We start from the raw sequence: 21,125 nt of genomic DNA on the forward strand, positions 1-21,125 counted from the left end.
CCAATAGCATCGTCGTATTCTGCATCGCTATCATCATCAGGTTCAAAATAGAATTCACCAAGACTAACTTCAGTAGAAGTTTCTCCAAACTGAGAAGCTCGATCCGTTGAACACTCGTCCACAAATATGACATCCCGACTAACGATAACTTTCTTAGTCTTTATGTTATAAACTCGATACGTCTTGGAACTGCTTCCGTATCCCATGAAAATGCTAGATTCTGATTTGGCATCCCATATTTGCCTTCTCTCCTTCGGCACATGACACATCACCTTTGCTCAAAATATTCTAAGATGGGCAAGATTTGGTCTTCTTCCAGTAAACGCTTCGTGAGGTGTCATTCGCGATCCCATAGTGGGTGATCAGTTGATCACATACGATGCTGTCGCAACTGCTTCAGCCCAAAAACGCTTTGGCAGATTAGCATCACACAGCATACTCCTCGCCTTTTCTGCAATCGTCCGGTTAATACGTTCCGCTAATCTATTCTGCTCCGGCGTGTACGGAGCGGATATCTCATGATGAATACCGGCTTGACAAAGGAATTGCTTCATTTCACGATTCATATATTCCCGTCCATTGTCCGATCTGAGACGCTTAATTTTCTCACCAGTCTGTTTCTTGGCAGAGCTGTTGAAATATTTAAACGATTCAAACACTTCAGTTTTCCTTTTTTGAAAATATACGATCGCCTTTCTGCTTCAGTCATCGATGAATGTTATAAAATAACGATTTCCTCCTATCGATGATGTCTCCATGGGTCCACACAAATCGGAATGAATTAACTCAAGCACACGATCCGCACGTTGTCCCTTGTTGTTAAACGGATGTCGAAGATGTTTCCCTTGTATACGTGGTACACACTGCATACCATCCGTCAACCTAAATTCAAATCCGCTTTCCATGGTTTCAAGTCGTTTCATGCAGCCAACAGACATATAACATAGCCTGCGATGCCAAAGTTTAAAGTTGTCTTCCATCCGACTGACCACGTTCGCCAACCCAGATGCTCTTTTCAATCTTTTCAAACGTTACTGTTTAGCCCTTCTGACTCATCTTGCTAACAGATAGTAAGTTCACCGCCAATTCCGGTACATGCAGGACATCGTTCATGAATATCGCACATGTCGATGCACCAACATCTGCAGAGACGTTCACCGAACCTTTAGCAACCACTGGAACAGCTGTATTGTTGGCTACTTTGATGCTCGACGAAATATTCTCTGCATCAACCAATAAACTGCTGTTTCGGCACAAATTCACATTTGTTGCTCAGTTCCTCCGGAATGAAAAATCCATTCTTCTTCTGTCGCTGTTGATGTCTGACATGCATTGAAAGCCGCGAAAAATGTAGCGTGACCATTGTCCTTGCTTTTCTCCTATTTCTTGTCAGAAAACTGATTCGAACATTGAGGACCAAAGTGACCCATTTTCTTGCACCGGTAGCATTGAACGTTAGATTTCACACTACTTCTTTTCATCGTCAATTTCGAATTGCCAAGGAACGCTTCCACAGCTTGCTTCTCGCTCGACACTTTCACGTCTTGCAAAATGTTCGCTTTCACTATATCCGCAGTCAACTGGATTCCGGATGATTCCAAACCAAGGATCATTGGGTCATACTGCTTCGGTAGGCCTTTCATAAGTAAACTGGCCAACCAAGCGTCATCGACTTTGAACCCAACTTCTGCCAACTGACGACTTGCTGTGAATAATTCGTTCACTCACTGTTGCGTCTAATGATATCTTCGTCTCGTTCATCTCCAACCAAACGTATACCTGTCAGCCGTCGCAGCAGACCAATCTTCCTGATTGATCCACTATGCTCGTACGTATTTCGAAGGTTATCCCACGCCTCTTTCGCATTTTTAGCATCTCTCACGAGTCCGTATATGCTAGAATCTATACTCAAACATATCGTCGCCAATGCTTGCATGGATGTTTCTTCGCTCACTGCCGGTTCTCCTACAGCTGGTTCCTTCACTGCACACCAGATTTTCGCCTTGATCATAACCATCATGACGGCGAAAGACCAAGAGCTGTAGTTTTCCGATCCTCGAAGAATTTCTCGCAAAGGCAGGGAAAAAGATGTCGCTAGTTTCGAATTCGCCATTCTTCACAAAACTGCTTTCAATCTTTTAATTTCAAACTAACAGAGCCGTATCCTGGGCCCATAACCTATTGAAAAGTACGTCTGATATATTCAGTGAGAAAACAAAGAATGAACATGTATGATAAATCAAAGGTTACTACAATTCATAGATTACTCTTCTAACAGTTTTACATTCCGTTTGGACAAGCTTTAGTCTAAACGACCCCGTTCAGAAGTCGTTTGAGCAATTTATGGCGCTTGGATACTTACATACGCCTCTGAGACATAGACTCTGTCCAAAACTGACGAAACCATCTTAGCCACGTTCGTAAAGAGGATGCTCAGAATTTTTGGCCCCATATGTATGGAAGGACAATAGAGGAGCCGCTACAATGACGAGATCTACGAGCTCTACGGTGATCTCAATATCGTGCAGCGAATTAGACTCACCAGATTCTGGGGTGCTGGTCATGTCATTAGACCGTCGACGGCGCTAAACTGTGACCGATATCGAAGATTGTTGGAGCAGGCCAAGACCGCGAAGCGCACACATATAATTTAATTTCTACCTACTGCATTCCATCTTGCAGAAATTTTTCCTTTCGTCTGCTACAAAACTATTACAACATTACACATATGTTTAGCTTTTTATTGTTTGAAACAGAAAAGAACTTAAAGAATTTTGAAATTGTGAAAAAAATACTGGAAAGAAGTTTAAATTTCCTCCCGACTATGTTTAGACGTTTGTTTTGCATTTGTTTGTTTTGTTTGTATAATAATAATAATCTTTCAATAACATCTCTTCCTTTTCGTTATTTCGATAGTGAAAGCTTTTCTCCGGCCATCTGTCTATACTTTCCTTTTAAAGGGTTGTGGAACGCTTGTGTAAAATGATGTTAGGATAGTTAAGGCGAAGCATTTAGTACATTACTTTAAGTTGCGTTTCTTCCTTGGCGCTTATTTCATACGGCGCAACTATTTATATACCGTAGAAAACGTTAAACTCTAGGAAAAGGTAGGTTTGTGGGTGCGATGGAATAAGAGGAAAACCTTCGACAACCAACCGTTTGGTAGGTGTAAAACAAGAGATCACGACGCGATCGAGATCGTGTCGCGTGTTACATTATTTTCACTAACACAGTCTCATCCATGCTCATTCCTAAATACGAGCTAATGCGTTTATTCACGTACAATTCATTTTTCATTGTGTAAAAGGCCGCAACGAAAACAAAACAAAATTCGAAAGGAATAGCGCTGGAAGGAGTAACCGTTTATGTTTATAGTAATACAGATCTCAAAATGGCAATAATGATAATAATTATTAATTAATTATTAATTATGAGACAAATCGAGACACACTACCACATTACTAACTGGGAGCAGGAGAGGACGCGTCCTTAGAGGAACGTTCTGAAGAGTTATACACGCAGCGTTCTTTCTTCCTTGCCTTGCTTCGCTTGGACAATGCTAAATTCTGTTTTATTTCGTCTTGCCACAACGCTCAATAATAGACATCAAATATTTGATCATTTTCCTTCGTTGTGTTTTTTTTTTGCTAATTCACAACGGATTTGTTCCTCAGTGGCTCATTCATATAGATTCAACATACGATACAAAAACGAATGTTTTTTGCTTTTTCTGTGTGTTTGTGTATATGTATGTGAGAGTGTTTACTTAAGCGTGTCTTAACAATGGAAACAAAATACACACTGGGTAAACGAAACATCTGTAAAAGAACAGAACTGCGACACGTTACATTCGGGTTTGTTCGTCCAATCAGTGACTCCCTGCCTATCGTAACACATAACCGCTAACTGTCACACCTAGCAGTGGTTGAACGTAAAGGCAAATATTAAATTGCATCCTTTCTACCGGCCTCGTTTCCGACCGCTGCTTGCGCCGGCATCTCTTCATATCCTGCCTTTTGTCGATCTTCGTTCCGCTTGCTATGATGATGATGTTTCGATGACTTTTTACTGTGCTTTTTCTTCTTGCTCTTAGTTTCCTCCAGCTCCTCGTTGGCGACCGCCCCATCCTTGTCCTCCTTTTTCGTTCGTCCTTTTGCACCCTTGGTCTGTTCCGTTTTGCACGGTTCTTCGTCGATCATCAGCATCATTGTGTCTTCATTAGCGTTGGGTGTCTTTTTTATTGCCGCTGAAGATGATTGCTCCTTGTCGGATGATTTTTTCTTCTTCTTTTGTTTTTCTTGTGTGTGATTTTGTAGAACGATACTGGTATCTATGGTTGGATTGGCGTGCTTTGATGAAGAACGGCTGCCGTGCCGCAGAAGGTATTGTTCCTTACTAGGACCAATCGGGTCAGTTCGGGTGATGGCTTTGGCGTTGGTACCGACCTCCCCGTCCCGTAAAAGCATCATGCTGTGGTGTTGGATGGCGTTGGCCGATTTTCGTTTCATATCCGCTGGATAGTCATCGTCAAATGGGCTAGTTTTATGCGAGTGCGTGGGAAGCAATGAAAGCAACAAGAGAATCGTGCTTTACTGTCGCAAATCGTTAAAGTACTTTCTGGGAAAGGATATACTTACGCATCCAAATCAATATCGAGCGCCCGATGTGGATCGTTCGGGTCAGCATTGTTCTTGTCCTCTGTGTCGGACAGTATTGCACCTTCCGGTAGCTCGATGACCGTGTTTACGACGTGCAGTGGTTTGGGGTCTGCATAAGGACAAACAAAAAAGGTTAAAAAACACGATACACATTAAGGAGTTACCTAAGATTATATGAACTATTTTCAAATTATACATTATATTTAAACAGTTAAACACTACAGTAGGTTTGTCACTGGCGCGCTTCGAACTTTATTATCAATACAGGATGCAAAAAGAAAAATGCAAAACCGATACTATTAAATATTGCTCCGAAACGAAATAATCATGTTCTTCTTTTTTGGTTCTACACGATGTTGGCTCGTAGGATCTTGGCCTACCGTGACTAGCTTCCTTGGCTAATTTTTTACATAACTGAACATTCAGTTCTGTGTATTGAAATGTAATTTTTATTATTATTATTATTGTGAGATAGTATGCTGAAGAAATGTGTTATATGCTCGCTTCTAGCTTAGAACACACAACGCGATCACCAAGCATGTAGGATGACAATCTGGCGATAGTCTTCCGCATCGAAAAATCTCTGTAAAATGATCCTTAGGTACGAAAACTGGAAAGTTTAAATCTAAAGACCATACGTACGTGCAAAGGAACTACAAGTGACTCTTTGGTAAAAATTTGCTGCGTTGGAAAACCAACTCAGTATCAATGTTGCTATCAATTGCCGCATTATCTCAGCAGACAAACTTGTGGATGTTTCCCGGAAGGTAAAGTTTATGATTCAAATTAAGCATCCAATCGTTTAAAAATGCTGCCTTTTATATATTGACGCTGGTGTTAAAAAAAATTATATTAGAATTTTGAAGGACCATATGGTTCTATCGCTGAAGGCCAAATTATCTAAGATCAAAATTTTAAATGTTTGTCACCATGGCCGAGCCGGTAGCAGCGCCGATATCGGGTATCAAATTCCATTTGATGCCGTTAGCACGTTTAATGTTGTTTTACCCTTTTTAAAATGAAATTGATCTGCTAGATCCACTAGATAATAATCGTAACAGATGTCCAAAATTATTTTTATCTGAGTTCGTTTCTATGTCTCAATTTCAATTTTCTACAGTGATTACCATCGGATGGTATTTGCTGCACAAACTAACTAGCAGTAACGTCCTTGGCAACTCGTGAGAATTGCGAAACCAATTAAGTTGAATTGATAGATAAACTGTTGAAAAAATGTGCTACACATTGTCATGGATTCCCAAAATGCCAAAAATCCGTTTTGATCTGTTTGTGATGCATCATTTCAATCGTTATAGATTAGTTAAATAATCGTTTTCATCAGTTTCGGTTAAGCTTCTCACCCTTTTGATTATTTTGTGGAGTAACCCAACTCGTGTTCCTGAGTTCTCGAAAACTTTTTGCAGCTTCGACCCTACCCTCGCCTATTATAAAATCTAAAAGGTTAAACATTTTTCATGCTCGTAAGTTATTAGTTGAAACTAATGCCACTAGTAAACTAATCAGTCTTATTTCTGTCTTCTAAGCATTTATGTGTATTGTATAGCATAAAACTAACCCTACATATCCAGAAAAAAATTTTAAACGTAATGAAAATGTTGTTAATCTTTCTTTTTGTTTTTTATTCATAAAGAACGGCCTGGCCGTATTGCTTTGTTAATCTTTATAATAAATACAAACATCGCTTACCATCGCTTTCCGAATCGGACTCGTCTGAACAGCGTTTAGTCTTCTTGCCATGCCGCTTTGATTTCTTGCTCGAGGCACATTTTTCGCCCTTGCTCTTTCGCGATGATCCACCTCCCTTTCCAACGAATACACGCGTTGATCGGTCAGCATCCATGAGATACTTGTCTGAACGTTTTGTGGCTAAACATGGTAAATAAAAAAATGATAAGCATTACTCACGCTGCATTACTGCTCAATACGACCGATCATAATCGTCAATAATGATCTTACAATGTATTTGAAGAGGCACCTCAAGAGCAATTTCAGCGATCGGTATATCGTCGTAACCATCGTGCTGCTGCTGACAGTCAGCGGATGGTGCCTTCTTTTTGGCCGGCTTAAGATAGTTTGGATTGTTTGTTTGCTCCAGGAGTCGTGTTTGTCTCATCTAAACCAACACCAAACAAATAAATAAAAATAATTCAATCACAAAAAATACGTTTGAGTAACCAGTGTGTGCAGTATCTGAAAAGCTTCCCGTACTATAATGTTTTCTTCTTTTACCTTGTCAAGCTCTTCCTGTGTGTATTCTATGCGCTTATAGGAGCGTGATCCACCACCACCGTCATTCGTTTCACGTTCACCACCAGCTCCACTCCGACCTGCGCTGTCCGTGAGAAATAGTGGGAATTTCGAGTCTTCGTCACTCGAACCTCCGTCTGCGCTACTTGCATCCGCCGATGGGGGCGGCTGGTTGATCCACTCGTCCAGATCCAGATCGTCTGGCAGTTGCACCTTGCGTTGGGCTTTTGGTGCAACCGGATTCAGCTCGCTGACAAATAACCCCTGCAGATCTGTGGCAATCTGCTCAATCTCGTCCCATGCGGCACAGGTGTAGCCTGAGGTATCATTCGTCATCGAGTTCGAGATATGTTCATCTCCCACTTCTACGGGAGCCCCCGTTCGTGTATCGGACGTTATTTCCAGCAAACCACTTAGCGATACGGTCTGTTCAGCCGCACCAAGAGATTCACGGAGTAGCGCAACCAAAAAGAACACAGAACTGGCACGCTCCTGCACCTCGATGTCGGCCGAGCTGAGGTAGCTGCGTAGACCTTCGTGCAACTTTTGGCAGTACCGGTCGATGGCGGCTGCATCCCGGTTTCGTACAGCTTCATCAACCAGATGAGCAAACAATTTTAACGCGTTCTGTACGTATACCGCTTGAATGTGACCAGCAACGGGCTTTGGTTGTAATAATACGCTCAACGTACGCTCCGGTCCTTCCAGATGGGTTGCAAACTCGCCTACGATCCAGGCTGCCGCATACAGTACTTCCTGCATTGTACCGTTCGGTGCTGCCGTAACAGGGTACGTGTCTAGCAACGTTGCCATTTCATTTACTGCGAATGTACGCACAGCCTGAACTCGTATCGCCACGTCCAGCAGTTGAGCAGCAATTAAGCGGCCGTGCCGCGAGCCTGACTCGAGCAAAATCAACTCTACCAGCACGGTTAGGTACCATTCAAAGTTGGTGACGTACTGGTACGAACCCTGCGAACAAATTTCGATCACCTTGTACAGCAGCTCGTCACGATAGGATGACCCTTCGGCGCGCTCCATGTGTCCGAGCAGTCGGCGTACAATTTCCATCAAGTTCTTCTTCGACACCATACCGTACAGCAAATCAAGCGCACGCAGTCGGATCGATTCGTCCTTGTCGTCCAAACACGCCAATATCAGATCCTTGTGCGTCTGAACACTCTTTGGATGTGTTTTCAAGATCTTGGACATTGCGAGCAGGCCGAGATATTTTACTGGAAAGATTTGTCGGGGAATATAAGTATTCGTTTAAGCCCTTATCGTCAATAGAAAATAAAAAGGTACATACGATTCTGATCCGAGTCCTCAATTAGGATGCGGAGCTTCTGGACACACAACTGTATGGAAGCGCTATGGTTCGGCATGCCGCTGCTGATACTTATCAATACCGCGATCACGGTATTGATGCATTCGTACAATAGACTCATCGCCGACGTGCTATCAGATTTTGCGCAAGAGAGAGATAGAAATAGATAAGGAACTTTACGTGTAAGGAATCGCGGGTTGTGAAAGTTTGGAGTGTTATTTTTGGGCTTATTAAAGTACTATCAGAAAGCCACAACCAACTCTACGAACTTTTACTAAATTTTGTACAACAAACATAATATAGTATTTCGTAATATATGTAGTTTTTTTAAACTGAAATTAAATCACTTCAATTACAGTGAAGATCTCGTTGTTTCTTAACACTTTTCCTCATGTTGTTTACCATAACTTTTTACAAAATTCTTGCTTATAACGCAACGAACAGTGAAGTTTGTTGTCCTTCAGTAGATACAACTGTATTTAAACATATTCAAAAATGCAAGTAGTTTAAACGGCTATACGACAAAACAATATTTTTAAAACTTTCAAAGATATTTTGCTCCCTTCCATGCAGTTTGGTTGGCTGATTTTTATATAAAAAAAATGGTTTCAAACTTTTATGCTACAATACTGTTCCTGTCTACAACATCTGACTTGTTTATGAGAGAGCCAAATAACTGAAGCATGAAAACTATTTTGAAACATGTTTTCAAATTTTAAATGTAATAAAATTTATTTTACCACCGTTGCAATGGCGTGTTGCAACGGTCAAGAAAAGCAGACAAGCCAGAGGGATGGAAGAACGATGGATCTCGACCCAAAGAATACTGACGATGGCATATCCCAAAAACAAACGGGATGAGATGATCACCTACGATACCGACCCTCGCAACCAACACTACCACGACTACTGGATGACGGATATATATCAACCGAGCTCACCCGGGATAAGGTGCCCTTTCACGGTTTGGAGAAGGAAGGGTTTCCAAACCATTGTTAATTGTAATATTATTTGTAATTTAGCTTTAAGCAATACGGCCAGGCCGTTCTTTATGAATAAAAAAAAATTATTTTACATTATAATTGTTAAATTTGCGCACAATAAGCTGTACATTTCAATGTATTTTTAAACAATTATACGGATCGAAAACAAAGATTTGTTTTTTATCATTACGTTAAAAGCAAGAATTTTTTAACTTTAACTGATAACTTTATAGTTATCTAGTAAAATATTTAACAATAATAAAAAGGTATGTTACTTATTCGAATTGATTAGTAAATTAATTCGAAAGAAACATAAAAAAAGGCTCAAAACATCGAGGCAAAATATCTCAGAAATCTGAAAAAACGTGGGACAGACTCAAAATTATTTAAGAATCCATACATTCTTAAGAGAAACAGCTTGGCCTAGCACTGATATCATATTAATTGGGCAATTTATGAAATTTTAGAATTAAACAAATGAAGTCTTTACTGTTTTATATGCAATGAAATTAAAGAAAATCTCAATTCAAACAATAATAATTCCTAACTGATACAATGTCGCTCTTCACGAAAAAGTAAATGCTTAAAAATGATGCCGACAATGCAGTAAACCAAAAACGACTACAGCTTCACGATAAAATTGCAAAGGTTCTAGTGCACGTGTTTAACTATAACAAGCGTTGAGCGGAAATATACGCATAGAGTGGCTCTACTAACGTGTAACGAAAACAACAGCACATATGTGAAAAAAAAAACATATTGTATCAAACTTGCCTATGGATTAAATTGGTCAACGGTTCAATTAGCTTTTTGCCTAATCTGGGTTCTAGCGGAGTTAAAGCACCGAACTGGAAGTAAACGGAAACGAAATAAGAAAAGAAATACGATTTTAGCGTAATGGAAACGAAAACCAAACTGTGTTGACACAATGTATTAAAAATGAATAGAAAAATAAAATTCACGACGAATTAAACATTCCAACTCTTCGTTGTTTCGTGTTTATGTGTGTCAGTTTGTGGACGTGTGTGTATGTCCTGCAAAATTGGTGTGGAAGTGTTCAAACTGAGTCAATCAAATCACAACTGTAAAAATACAACAAAACAGAAGAAATATAACGCGTCTTATACATACACATATAAACACCATTCATGTGAGAACGGTGTTATGTTTTCGTACTTTTGATAATGAGTAAAAACAAAATGCATTAAAATGATTAAAAGTAACATTTATCAGACGTTTCCCCAAAATGGTTTCATGTTAGAGCAATATAGAGAGAGCCAAAAGCTTGAATGAAGCTGGGGAGCATTAAAACGAACGAGTCCTACGAAAGGGGGCAGCGGGTGTGCGTTTCACAAATCTAGCGTAGAAAGCCGAACCTGGAAATCAACTCGATTAGTGGATGTGTCAGTTTTTTGCCCAACGCTGGCTCGATCGCGGTCAGGCTGGCAAACTGGTCGTCGTTGTGAGTGCAGAAGAAAATGTCAATGAAATATTCGATTACAATTTACGCCTACTTGGCGAAACTCTGAAAGGGGTTTGTTGCTCATCCAGGGTGAAGTGTTGTAATTGGGATTAATCAGTAACAAATAACATATGATGTACGGTCAACCGTTAATTAGCTCACCAGTTTAATAATTTTGATTAACATCCAGTTGTTGGTCGAAGTGGTCATTAGCTTGAAGAAGATGGGCGCCAGGGATAGATAGTTCTTCGGATTTTTCCGAGCCAATTCACAAATAACGTTGACGGCCGCGGACTGAACGCTCGGGTCTGGATCTTCAAGTTTTTCCTTCAGCTTGGGAAAGGCAGGCCGTAGCGCTTCAGGGTACCGGAGGAACACTTTGTACATCATCAGTACCGCCTTCATGCGCAGATACGGTTTGGTGGAGCTCATCTGAAACAGCAAGAAGCAAATAAGATGCAATTGATTGCCTTTCGTACCAATTGTTTTTCATACCAGCGTCATGATGTCGTTGGCGAGATCCCGCGACAGATCGGTCGAGATGAAGCAACTTAGACCGGAAAGGGCAACGCCTGCATCGTACTGATTGGTGGAACTCAGATCCTTCCGGATCATGTTCGTCGTCAGCATGAGCAATTCGCTGTCCGGATGGAAGCACTGGCTAGCGGCAAGGTAGCCAATTCGCTTGCAGGTGAACCGATTCGAGCTCATCACCTCGATTATGTTAAAGCCAGCCCACGAGATGTCGTAACCGCACATCTGCAGGTAGGTTAGCTTTGCCACCGCATTGCTCTTTACGTTCACGTTATCCTGCCGCAGCTCCTGCTTGATCTCCTCAATGCACTGTGCAATATACTTGGCCTGTAACGGGAAAGAAGCGATGAAATATTTCCGATCGACACGATACAACAGATGCCGTAGACGAGGCCCTGCATGCCCCAGCAGATCCATCGTGCAACGAACGACAGTTACGACTGCCCCAATGGTGCCGTTGCTTACCCGTACTCTAATCCTTTCTGCTTCACTTACCTCGTTATCTTTGTTGTTGCGTATGCCCCGAACCAGATCGGTAAGGTTTTTGTCAAACATCCGTTCGAGGTTGCCTTTTACCATCTTCAGCGCCATTTTGGCTGTGTCTTTTCGGATGCGGAGTAAAAGAAGCAAGGATCAGTCTGATTGTGGCCTCCTTCGGGTACGGTAGCGTGCGTGTACGACTGTACCCGTTGATCGATTCGTGCGTGGGAAAGGCTCCTGTGCGACAGACAGTTGTGCCGGTTGATTGGTTTGCTTTTCGGACGGGATTGCAAGGGTTGCCCTGCTTTCTGAGTACCCCCTGCTGGGGTGCGATTGACATTGGCCCACAAGAGGACCGTGTGGGGGGAGTCGCTGTCAGCGTTTTTTGATGCTAAGGTGCCAGCTCACACAATCCGCCCGGTCACCTAGCGTAACTTCGCATCTCTTCGTTTACCTAGCCTAACTACCCCCGACACACTCCAACAACTTTCTCGCTGGAACAGATTTCACCCCACACACACACACACACACACACACACACACACACACACACACACACACACACACACACACACACACACACACACACCCACACACACACACACACACACACACACACACACAGTAACAGACAAATAAAGAGAAGATAATTTGGCCTACGTGGGCACGATATGCGATGCACCTCAGCGTTTTATCTGTTGTAGAGCACAACTTAAACCAAAAAAAAAAAACAAAGAAATCTTGCCAGGTCACTGTTTCTGCACGGTGTGAAAAAGTGTCGCAACACGTCTTAATGGGCGAAATAACAAAATCTAAGGACGCAATTGCCGTGCCGAATGAGTTTCGATGGGATTTACCAATAGCCAGTCTACCTTTTTTTCTTCGGTAAACCGATAAACATACGGGATAGAACAATTCCCCGAAGGAAGGCAGCGCGGTGAGCGGTGAATGAAGGAAAAATGATGATCTGTCAAATGCGGATGACGTTTTTGGTCGATTTTCCCCTACACGGTTGTCAAATGCTGCTGGAACAAAACTATTCAAAACTACTCGACAGGAAATCTTCTCAAGTAGAAAATTCGAGCAGTTTTTTGCTTTTTTTATTGGACTCGACCGACCGGCAACTTATCGGGGGATCGATTGCACGCACACAAGGACAACCGCGGTGGCACTAACACATTTACAGCAATGTATCGTGCGCCGCGGATGGATTTGATATTTGCAAAAAAATGTTGTTGCTCACCATTTCATGTTGCATACCAAAGTCTATATAAGACAGAGCAAGGTATATGGATATAGGAGGTAGAGTTGTTAACAAGGTATATGGATATAGGAGGTAGAGTTGTTTAGAGGAAATTGACATTTCTCGACCTGACATAACAGTTCTGTAGTGATCGAGGGGAAGGGTATTGAGAAGAGTGATAGAAGCGTCGGAGGAGGCGCCGGTGGTGGTATCGCATGCGATTTTTTGACGAAAAATGCAACCAAATATCGTCAATCTTCTGTGGGACAACACTTAATATGCGAAGACGACCCATAAATTAGCGAAATTGCTCAAGGGACTGAGAATCGATGCTGTTTGTTCATGTTTGTAGCCCCATACCATATGATTTTGTGGTAAAAGACTCGAGAAGGCCCCCCCTAGAATCTTTTGTGTGCAGCACTGTGGCCTGTCATTTTTGTTGTACAAAGGGATTTCCATATGGTCAAAACCCATTTGATGTTAACATTGTGCATTGTTCCTTAATACTGTTAATAGATAGCGAGTAGAACTTGATAAAATACATTTTAACAAGTGGTTTGAGATTATGATATTCTTATGTTTCCTCCTTTGCTGAATATCAATGCAAGGTAACAAGTATTCATCGAATTACTGTTTCGTTACCGTCCGAGAACGCCGTGCATGTTTTAGGCCCGATTGTTCACGCCTAGTGCGACTGAAAACTAGTACGAAGCCCCTGTAACCAAAAATGAATGGTAGGGTTAGCGGAGAGGGGATTTTAATCAAATAATAGCAATATTTTATTCGACTTTCTTCAAACAATTTTGACCACACTGAAAGCACACTGAAAGCTCACTGTGAAGCTCTCGCAACGTGTACTGCGGATTGCATACCTTTAGGCATAAATCCTACAGCGCCTAACAAATTTTGTCAGGGGGGGGCCTTCTCGAGTCTTTTACCTTTTTTTTTAGAATGTATTTAGAAGGTGAATTTTTATCGATTTGAAGGGCGACATTTTAGTCGAGTTATGTCAGAGTTTGTTTACAAAATCGGTAAAAGACTCGAGAAGGCCCCCCCCTGACAAAATTTGTTAGGCGCTGTAGGATTTACGCCTAAAGGTATGCAATCCGCAGTACACGTTGCGAGAGCTTCACAGTGAGCTTTCAGTGTGCTTTCAGTGTGGTCAAAATTGGTTGAAGAAAGTCGAATAAAATATTGTTATTATTTGATTAAAATCCCCTCTCTGCTAACCCTACCATTCATTTTGGGTTACAGGAGCTTCGTACTAGTTTTCAGTCGCACTAGGGGTGAACAATCGGGCCTAAAACATGCTCGGCGTTCTCAGACGGTAACGGAACAGTAATTCGATGAATACTTGTTACCTTGCATTAATATTCAGCAAAGGAGGAAACATAAGAATATCATAATCTCAAACCACTTGTTAAAATGTATTGTATCAAGTTCTACTCGCTGTCTATTAACAGTATTAAGGAACAATGCACAATGTTTACATCAAATGGGTTTTGACCATACAGAAATTCCACTGTACAACAAAAATGACAGGCCACAGTGCTGCACACAAAAGATTCTAGGGGGGGCCTTCTCGAGTCTTTTACCATTATCAGGATAGAGGGAGGGGGATTTAATCGAATAATAAGCAATATTTGATTCGACTTTATTCAACCATATTTGACCTTACTGAAAGCACATTGTGAAGCTTTCGCAACGTGTACTGCGGATTGCATACATTTAGGCGTAAATCCTACTGTGCCTAACAAATTTTGTCAGGGGGGGCCTTCTCGAGTCTTTTACCTTTGTTTTATTTCCACAATAATATTTCGTCTTGATATTTTTCACGCGTTATGTGAGTCTAATTATTTCGTGGTTTAGTTGTAAATTTAGTTGTTTGCAGTTGAATGCTTTGCCCATTTACCGCATTATTAGGGCAACAAAGTTATTCTGAATTTTCATTTTCATTGTCAACAATTACAGCGCGATCCGCAACAAAATTTAACATCTCACGTTGAGTAAGAACTCCTACGAGCCGTTCGGTTGGTGTAGCACCTAAGTAAAACGAGGGACAAAGTTAATTTAGGTTATGATTCGATCAACAACAAAATTGCTTACCAATTTCTTGACGAGTAACTAGCACAAAGCTATCTTTTTCTAATATACGTGAAGCACGGCCGACGTTCTCCTCGTGGTCAATCTTAACGAACTGCTTAAAGATGACCCGGTGAACGAGGTCCGATGGTTTTGCCAGGCGATTGAGCAGTTTGCTCAAAAGGTTTGGAAGGTGTACCACTCCCTTGATGGCGCTGAAAGAAAAGAGAAGTTTCAAGCGTCCAAAAATGCTCTAACTATCTTTTGATGGCCGATATGCTCAGGTGCTTACCCAGTATCGGCAACAACAGGAAGATGGGTACGATTGTTTTGCTTCATCGTCTCAATTGCGTCACTGATATGCGCATCATCACGCACAGTTAAGAGAGTCTCTAGTGGCAATATCTGTACTTTTTCATTCCACCATCTGGAAAAAATATCAGCAAATAAACCAGTAATGGGCTGTCTATTAGGATAGCTCTATCAACTTACTTTTGATTATGGCAATTATCAGACTCTTTGAAGTTTCGTGCCTCCATCCAGTTGTCTGATACGAATTTCGTCAGATAGTTACGAATATTATCAGGTAGTACGACAACACAGTTTTGTCCCTCTTTTAATTCCTTGGCCGCCTCAAGTGCCACGTACAGGTTGCCTCCGCTGCTTCCTCCGCACAATAGCCCTTCATCACGGATCAACCGTCTAGCGAGGGGAAGCGCTACACGATCATTAAACTTATACCACCTGTCGACCACACTGCGATCGAGTACGGTCGGAAGGAAGTCGTACCCGACACCCTCTACCTCGTAGAAGCTCACATTTGTCTGGTTCAGTTCTTCCGGTTCGGCCAGAATCGAACCCTCCGGATCAGCAGCGATAACCTGACAGTTCGGACAGGATTCCTTGATACGGCGGCCAATACCGGTCATGGTTCCACCAGTACCCGTTCCAATCACGATCATATCCACTCGTCCACCCAGTTGTTCCACAATCTCTGCACCGGTACCATCGTAATGTGCCAATGGATTTCCGGCATTGCGGTACTGGTCGAGTATGACCGAGTCTGGGATAGAACGCTGCAGACGCTGCGACACGGCGATTAAGCCTTCGGGGGAGTCGAACGCTGCCTCAGTTGGTGTGCGAATCACCTCCGCACCGAGCGCTTTTAACGTATCCACCTTCTCGTTGGACATCTTTTCGGGCATCACGATCAAACAACGGTAGCCTCGGGCGGCAGCAGCCATTGCCAGGCCGATTCCGGTATTGCCGGACGTTGGTTCAATAATAGTGCAGCCCGGTTTCAACAGTCCCTTTCGCTCTGCCTCCAACACCATCCGCACCCCAATGCGATCCTTCACCGATCCACCCGGATTGAGGAACTCACATTTAACGTCTAGAATTTTAACCGTAACAGGAAAAGTTCATTATAACATGATGGAGTTGGTACTACGAACAAATCGGTCACGTAAGAATGATTATACTGCTACGAATAATATCATATCAAGTATTATAAGTAGCCAGACATTACAGAAGTTTAGTTAAAGTGCCAAAGTAAATGAGATAGCTAACAAGATGCTTATGGAATACTTACAAACATTGCATTTCAATCCCAACGATTGGGGAATTTTATTGAGCTTCACCAAGGGTGTTCCTCCGACAGCTTCCAGAATTGAAGGCAGCACTGACGGTTTCGGTGCACTGCGATGTAAAAACGTGTAAATAACAGTTAAAGTGAAAATTAAACTATGTTTTAGCAGTGCAGCGTTGCTTGTTGTTGAGGTATTACCCTGTGGGGTATATATTGCTTCTTTTTGCTATTTGGATTCACGAACAGAAAAACAACATTTTACGCTCCAGCGTCCAGCTGGAAACAAACATCGATTGCCCAAGCCATTATAGGACCACCAGTAGCCGCTATGGGTAGGTAGGTTTATCGCCATGTCGTGGCAACAATACACACCCTTCTTTGCGGGGAGCGAACGTACACTGTGATTAGCGCAGTAATGATGGATGCGTCCAAATTTAGCACGTGCTCGTTCAATCGCTCGGCTCCCAAGAATACTGAGTTTTTTTTTAAACAAGTTCCGCCATTATTCGTGCTGCTGAATATGTCATAATACCTGACTAAAAAAACGACTCTAATCATGTAAAAGGCAGGAAGCGGTAAGGACCAATGAGGAAGCGCTTTAGACCACGTGTTTGTAGTATGGAACGATGTTGCCATGATCCCTGACCCCTAGGCAGGCGAATATTGAACTCGTTTGCTAATAACTTGAACCAACCGTCAGTTAATTGCGTATTGCCAAGGGCCCCAGTCAATTGGCTGGACACTATCAATTTGTTCAGCATCTGACGACGCTAGTTGACGTAAGTAAATGACTCAAATTAATGAATTTCGGTGATTCACAAGGTGCCGAGCATAATCTATGTTATCAGTGATTAGTTGGGAACGCAAACAACACTGAAAACGTTGAAACGTTTTGAAATATATATGACGATTCAGATACTTTAATCACTATTTCTTTTGTATTGTGGAAGATAATGTCAGCTTACATTATTCTAACAACAGCATTGCATTTCATCAATCGATTTTGATTTCGATAATGTCGGTATCTTGATTGATGTAATCATATCTTCGCATTCCTGAGACTTTTATATATTTTTCCCAAAAAACCAAAAACAATGTCAAATCGTTGAATATCGGCATTACAGTTTTACACCTAATGTTTTGTCCATCACTATGTATGTCCATCGCTATTTGTTTGACACTTTTTGCGAATTTATGCTGCTGGCAGTTAACATGTACTCAATTTTAACAAGAATGAATGCAACGATGAAACAAGCATGAAGTGCAAGAATGCATCTCACGCTGTTCAAAATCTCGTTGTACTCGTTTACGCTACAGCTTAAGATAATCGTTTCCTTTTTTGGTGGTTGGTGTTGTTAATGGTGATATAAACTGATTGCCGGTGAATTCAATGCTTTAGTAACTGTGCATAAGTTGTTTTTACCAGTATCCGACTATTATCGATTTTCTGCTTTCGGATTTGTTGATAGCAAAGCATTTAAAATGACGTGCAGAGCTTACAGAAGTCCATCTAATCTAATCTATACTACCTCCACAAGTCAAAGATTGAATTAAGTCAATAAACACCAGTATAATAAGCCGATATACTACAGACGTTGCACTGGCGTCTAATATTACACAATTATAAGAAAAATATTCAATAACGAACAGCAATGAGTCTACTTACAGTGGCTCATGATGATGAGGGCTTGTCTCCGTTGTACCAAGGGCCCAGGTACACCGAGATGGTTGATCGGGACGGATGAAGTTTGCCATCGGATCATCCTCAGGGATGGTCTGTTGCTTTCCGTTCACTGCCAGATGTCCATTCATTGGACAGTTGCGATGGCTGTTGTTGCTTGCCATCCTGTTCTTTTCAGGTTGATAGAATTTACACGTGTAGGAAGATCGTTCCCAGACCAAAACGTAACAGGGATAGAACACTGAAAGAGGCTCGATGTTTTGTCACACACAAACACCTTATCCGCACACGCAGGTTATTTATTGGGCACAGAATAAAAAGAAAACTGGAACAACAGGCAAAAAAGGTATCGCGCGTAAGCTTTGCTGGAGCAGCAAAAGCAACCACCAGTATGTTGTGCGAACACAGTGATCAGCAATCAAATGGCGAAAATCTCTGCAGAATGTGGGCCTTTAAACCTGCACACAGCATCTGCTGTACCGTATGTCCATTCGCATGGGGGTGTGTGTGTACGGGTGTGGCTGTACTCTATCGTACAGCAGTGTTAGTTGCTACTCTTCATTCCACGCTGTACACATCCTTCATGAGAACTGTGGGATTTTTGCGGTATTTAAGCTAGCATTAAATTGGTCCATCGAGTGTGTCCGGCAACAGGGCACCAGCACCAACACCACCACAGTGTTCTGATGGGGCCAGGAAGTGGAGTGGTTCCGTTTACAGTGGTTGCGGTTAGGTGATAACCGATCGACGCCCCGTACACGATCCCACCCGGCAACGCTCTCAACCGTCTCGCTATGCTTCGCTTAAAGTTAGGGCCGATTTAGGAAAACGAACTTATCATCGGTGGACTCTAATTGATCGCATGGTTTCGAGACGTACCACTATGGCAGACCAAGGCAGGGGTAGGCAAAGTCCAAAATGGTAGCTATTTTATCAGAATCCCAAGAAAATATTGATAGGCTTCACAGAGAACATCTGTTATAATACCAAGATGTCTCGATGTTTCACTTTTTATACATAAATAAAAAACGTTTTTGCTATTGTTTCCTTTTTTTCTCTCTTTTTCTCTTGCATCTACTCAGACTTTAACCCAACTATGTTGGTCAACTTGTATGTTGATTGGTATTGTATAGGTGTTAAAATATTTTTTTTCTTCCATTCCATTTATTATATCATGTACTTGCTTTATTCTAACTTTTATCAATCATTACTTCTTGCGTTGCTAAGCTGTTGTAAAGCGTGAATGTATGTGTTTCTCTATGCTTGCAACCAATATTGTTTCCCTACCTTTTTTTTCTCAATTTTGTATCAAATTGCTTTTCTCTTGGTTATCTTTCGGTTGCGTGTCTTTCGACGTGCGTTGCTCGATATAAACGTATTAAGTGTGTTTTTGCTTTGTTTAAAAAAATTGAACAACAATAAACAACGGTTGAACATCGTGTGAAATATATCAGAATTACATGTTACATGAGTATGCGGTGTTACGGCCGTCGGATCTAACCACGTAGAAAACTGATAAGCAAATTCTCGTTATCTCAACTGGTTATGAGAATGGGATATGAAAGCGCAAAGAAGGCATAATCTATTGAACACGATATTCACGACACGACAACGATGTTGAACATGTTTTTTGTTTTCAAAAATATACATCAATTAGTTTTTACAGCATGCGTTGGAATATAATGAGGGTTCTTTCGGCAATTATTACTATTAATCAACTTGCTTTACGTATTGCCATTTCGTTGGCACGATAAACGATAAAGTAATGTTTGTAAATTATGTATGTTTCAGATAGTCATGTTCTTCCAGTAAAAATCTATTTTATGAGTATATAAACTTAATTAAACTATTTTTTGTTATTTATCAAAAAATGTAAACCTATAGTTAACTAGCCAATAGAACTGAATTCATACAAGATGCGCTAAAGAAAATGAAGAATGTTTTAGAATTGTTGCGAATCTGGAAGGCTAAGATGTTTCAGGTGATATTGTAACGAGACATAACTGGTTCGTGTACCAAGAGTCTTAAACACTTAAATTCTCAGGACTTCCTAAAACTACAACAGGTAGCTACAACCACAACCGGTCACCCAACTCAATAAATGCCTCTTTAAGATGCAACATGTGCTAAATGTACGGGCGTGCCTGAGCTGTTAGGAAGCAGTAGATAGTTACGAACAAATGTCGAAGTAAATTATTTGTTGAGAGAACACCAGAACCAATTTGAGGCCCTAATTGGTGCTGGAACATTTATGATTATTTCGCTAACATTCATAAAAGCTTTTTTTTACAACAAAAATGCGTCTTGACAATATTTATAAAGAGGCAGGAAATAATTAATGAAAATATGAATAATCCTACCCATTCTTAACGCTTTTCTCCTTTAGAATTAATGAATATGGATACAATTTGTAGATGCCATAATTAACCTGCAACTGACATTAACAATTAAACCACTTTAGCTTAGCTTTTAGTAATCTATTTGTAATCTTATATCTTCTAAAATTATTCATTACAATTTTGAACCATGACAACTTTTACATCTAAACAGATTATTGTTTTAATTCAAGATGAGGGATTTTTGAAGTTTTATTTTCAATAAGACTATTAAACTGTTGTTGGTAGATATTTTTTATTTGTAATTTTCTTTATCAAAGGTCTGCCAAAGGTTTAATAATGTTTTTTTTTCTTCAAATTAATAATAAGGGAAGATTAAGGGTTACGCATCAAACTGGGGAAAACACATAAAGCATTTTGACATTTGAGTTGTAAAAAATACGGCGAAGCTAGATTGCGCGTTTTCTTCTTCTTCCTTGGCAC

General features: G+C 41.1%; 2 protein-coding genes across 4 annotated transcripts; both read right to left on the reverse strand.

Moving 5' to 3' along the window:
- Positions 1–2,727: 2,727 nt before the first annotated feature.
- Positions 2,728–12,720, reverse strand: LOC118516435 (AP-3 complex subunit delta-like). Of its 3 annotated transcripts, none has more exons than XM_036062317.1 (11): positions 12,585–12,714; positions 11,728–11,834; positions 11,194–11,559; positions 10,861–11,130; positions 10,011–10,084; positions 8,236–8,384; positions 6,909–8,161; positions 6,636–6,792; positions 6,366–6,545; positions 4,638–4,767; positions 2,728–4,536 (listed from the first exon to the last, which is right to left on the reverse strand). In XM_036062317.1, exons 2-11 carry the CDS (start codon positions 11,821–11,823, stop codon positions 3,945–3,947), a joined length of 3,267 nt encoding a protein of 1,088 aa, XP_035918210.1. In that variant the 5' UTR covers positions 11,824–11,834; positions 12,585–12,714; the 3' UTR covers positions 2,728–3,944. The 3 variants fall into 3 exon arrangements, with proteins under 3 accessions (XP_035918210.1, XP_035918209.1, XP_035918208.1); XM_036062316.1 differs by having other exon boundaries at positions 11,728–12,423; positions 12,585–12,603; XM_036062315.1 differs by having other exon boundaries at positions 3,239–4,536; positions 11,728–11,949; positions 12,585–12,720.
- Positions 12,721–14,575: 1,855 nt separating this feature from the next.
- On the reverse strand, positions 14,576–18,981 carry LOC118516436 (cystathionine beta-synthase-like protein). Its single transcript, XM_036062318.1, has 6 exons — positions 18,292–18,981; positions 16,629–16,735; positions 15,530–16,430; positions 15,330–15,464; positions 15,062–15,252; positions 14,576–14,998 (listed from the first exon to the last, which is right to left on the reverse strand). Exons 1-6 carry the CDS (start codon positions 18,468–18,470, stop codon positions 14,889–14,891), a joined length of 1,623 nt encoding a protein of 540 aa, XP_035918211.1. The 5' UTR covers positions 18,471–18,981; the 3' UTR covers positions 14,576–14,888.
- Between the last annotated feature and the right edge of the window lie 2,144 nt (positions 18,982–21,125).

The sequence above is a fragment of the Anopheles stephensi genome, unplaced genomic scaffold (genome assembly GCF_013141755.1).
Source record: "Anopheles stephensi strain Indian unplaced genomic scaffold, UCI_ANSTEP_V1.0 ucontig292, whole genome shotgun sequence".
Classification (NCBI taxonomy): Eukaryota; Metazoa; Arthropoda; class Insecta; order Diptera; family Culicidae; genus Anopheles; species Anopheles stephensi.

What these genes read in the sequence shown, in the direction of transcription:
- LOC118516435 (XM_036062317.1), bottom strand. Translation starts at nt 11,823, where the DNA reads ATGGCGCTGAAGATGGTAAAAGGCAACCTCGAACGGATGTTTGACAAA. An exon ending in GGTGCCTCTTCAAATACATT is followed by an intron (nt 6,546 to 6,635) that starts GTAAGATCATTA and finishes TACCATGTTTAG; the next exon opens with CCACAAAACGTTCAGACAAG. An exon ending in GTCCGATTCGGAAAGCGATG is followed by an intron (nt 4,768 to 6,365) that starts GTAAGCGATGTT and finishes GTCCTTATGCAG; the next exon opens with ACCCCAAACCACTGCACGTC.
- LOC118516436 (XM_036062318.1), bottom strand. Translation starts at nt 18,470, where the DNA reads ATGGCAAGCAACAACAGCCATCGCAACTGTCCAATGAATGGACATCTG. An exon ending in CCTCATCATCATGAGCCACT is followed by an intron (nt 16,736 to 18,291) that starts GTAAGTAGACTC and finishes TTTACATCGCAG; the next exon opens with TGCACCGAAACCGTCAGTGC. An exon ending in GGGATTGAAATGCAATGTTT is followed by an intron (nt 16,431 to 16,628) that starts GTAAGTATTCCA and finishes TTAAAATTCTAG; the next exon opens with ACGTTAAATGTGAGTTCCTC.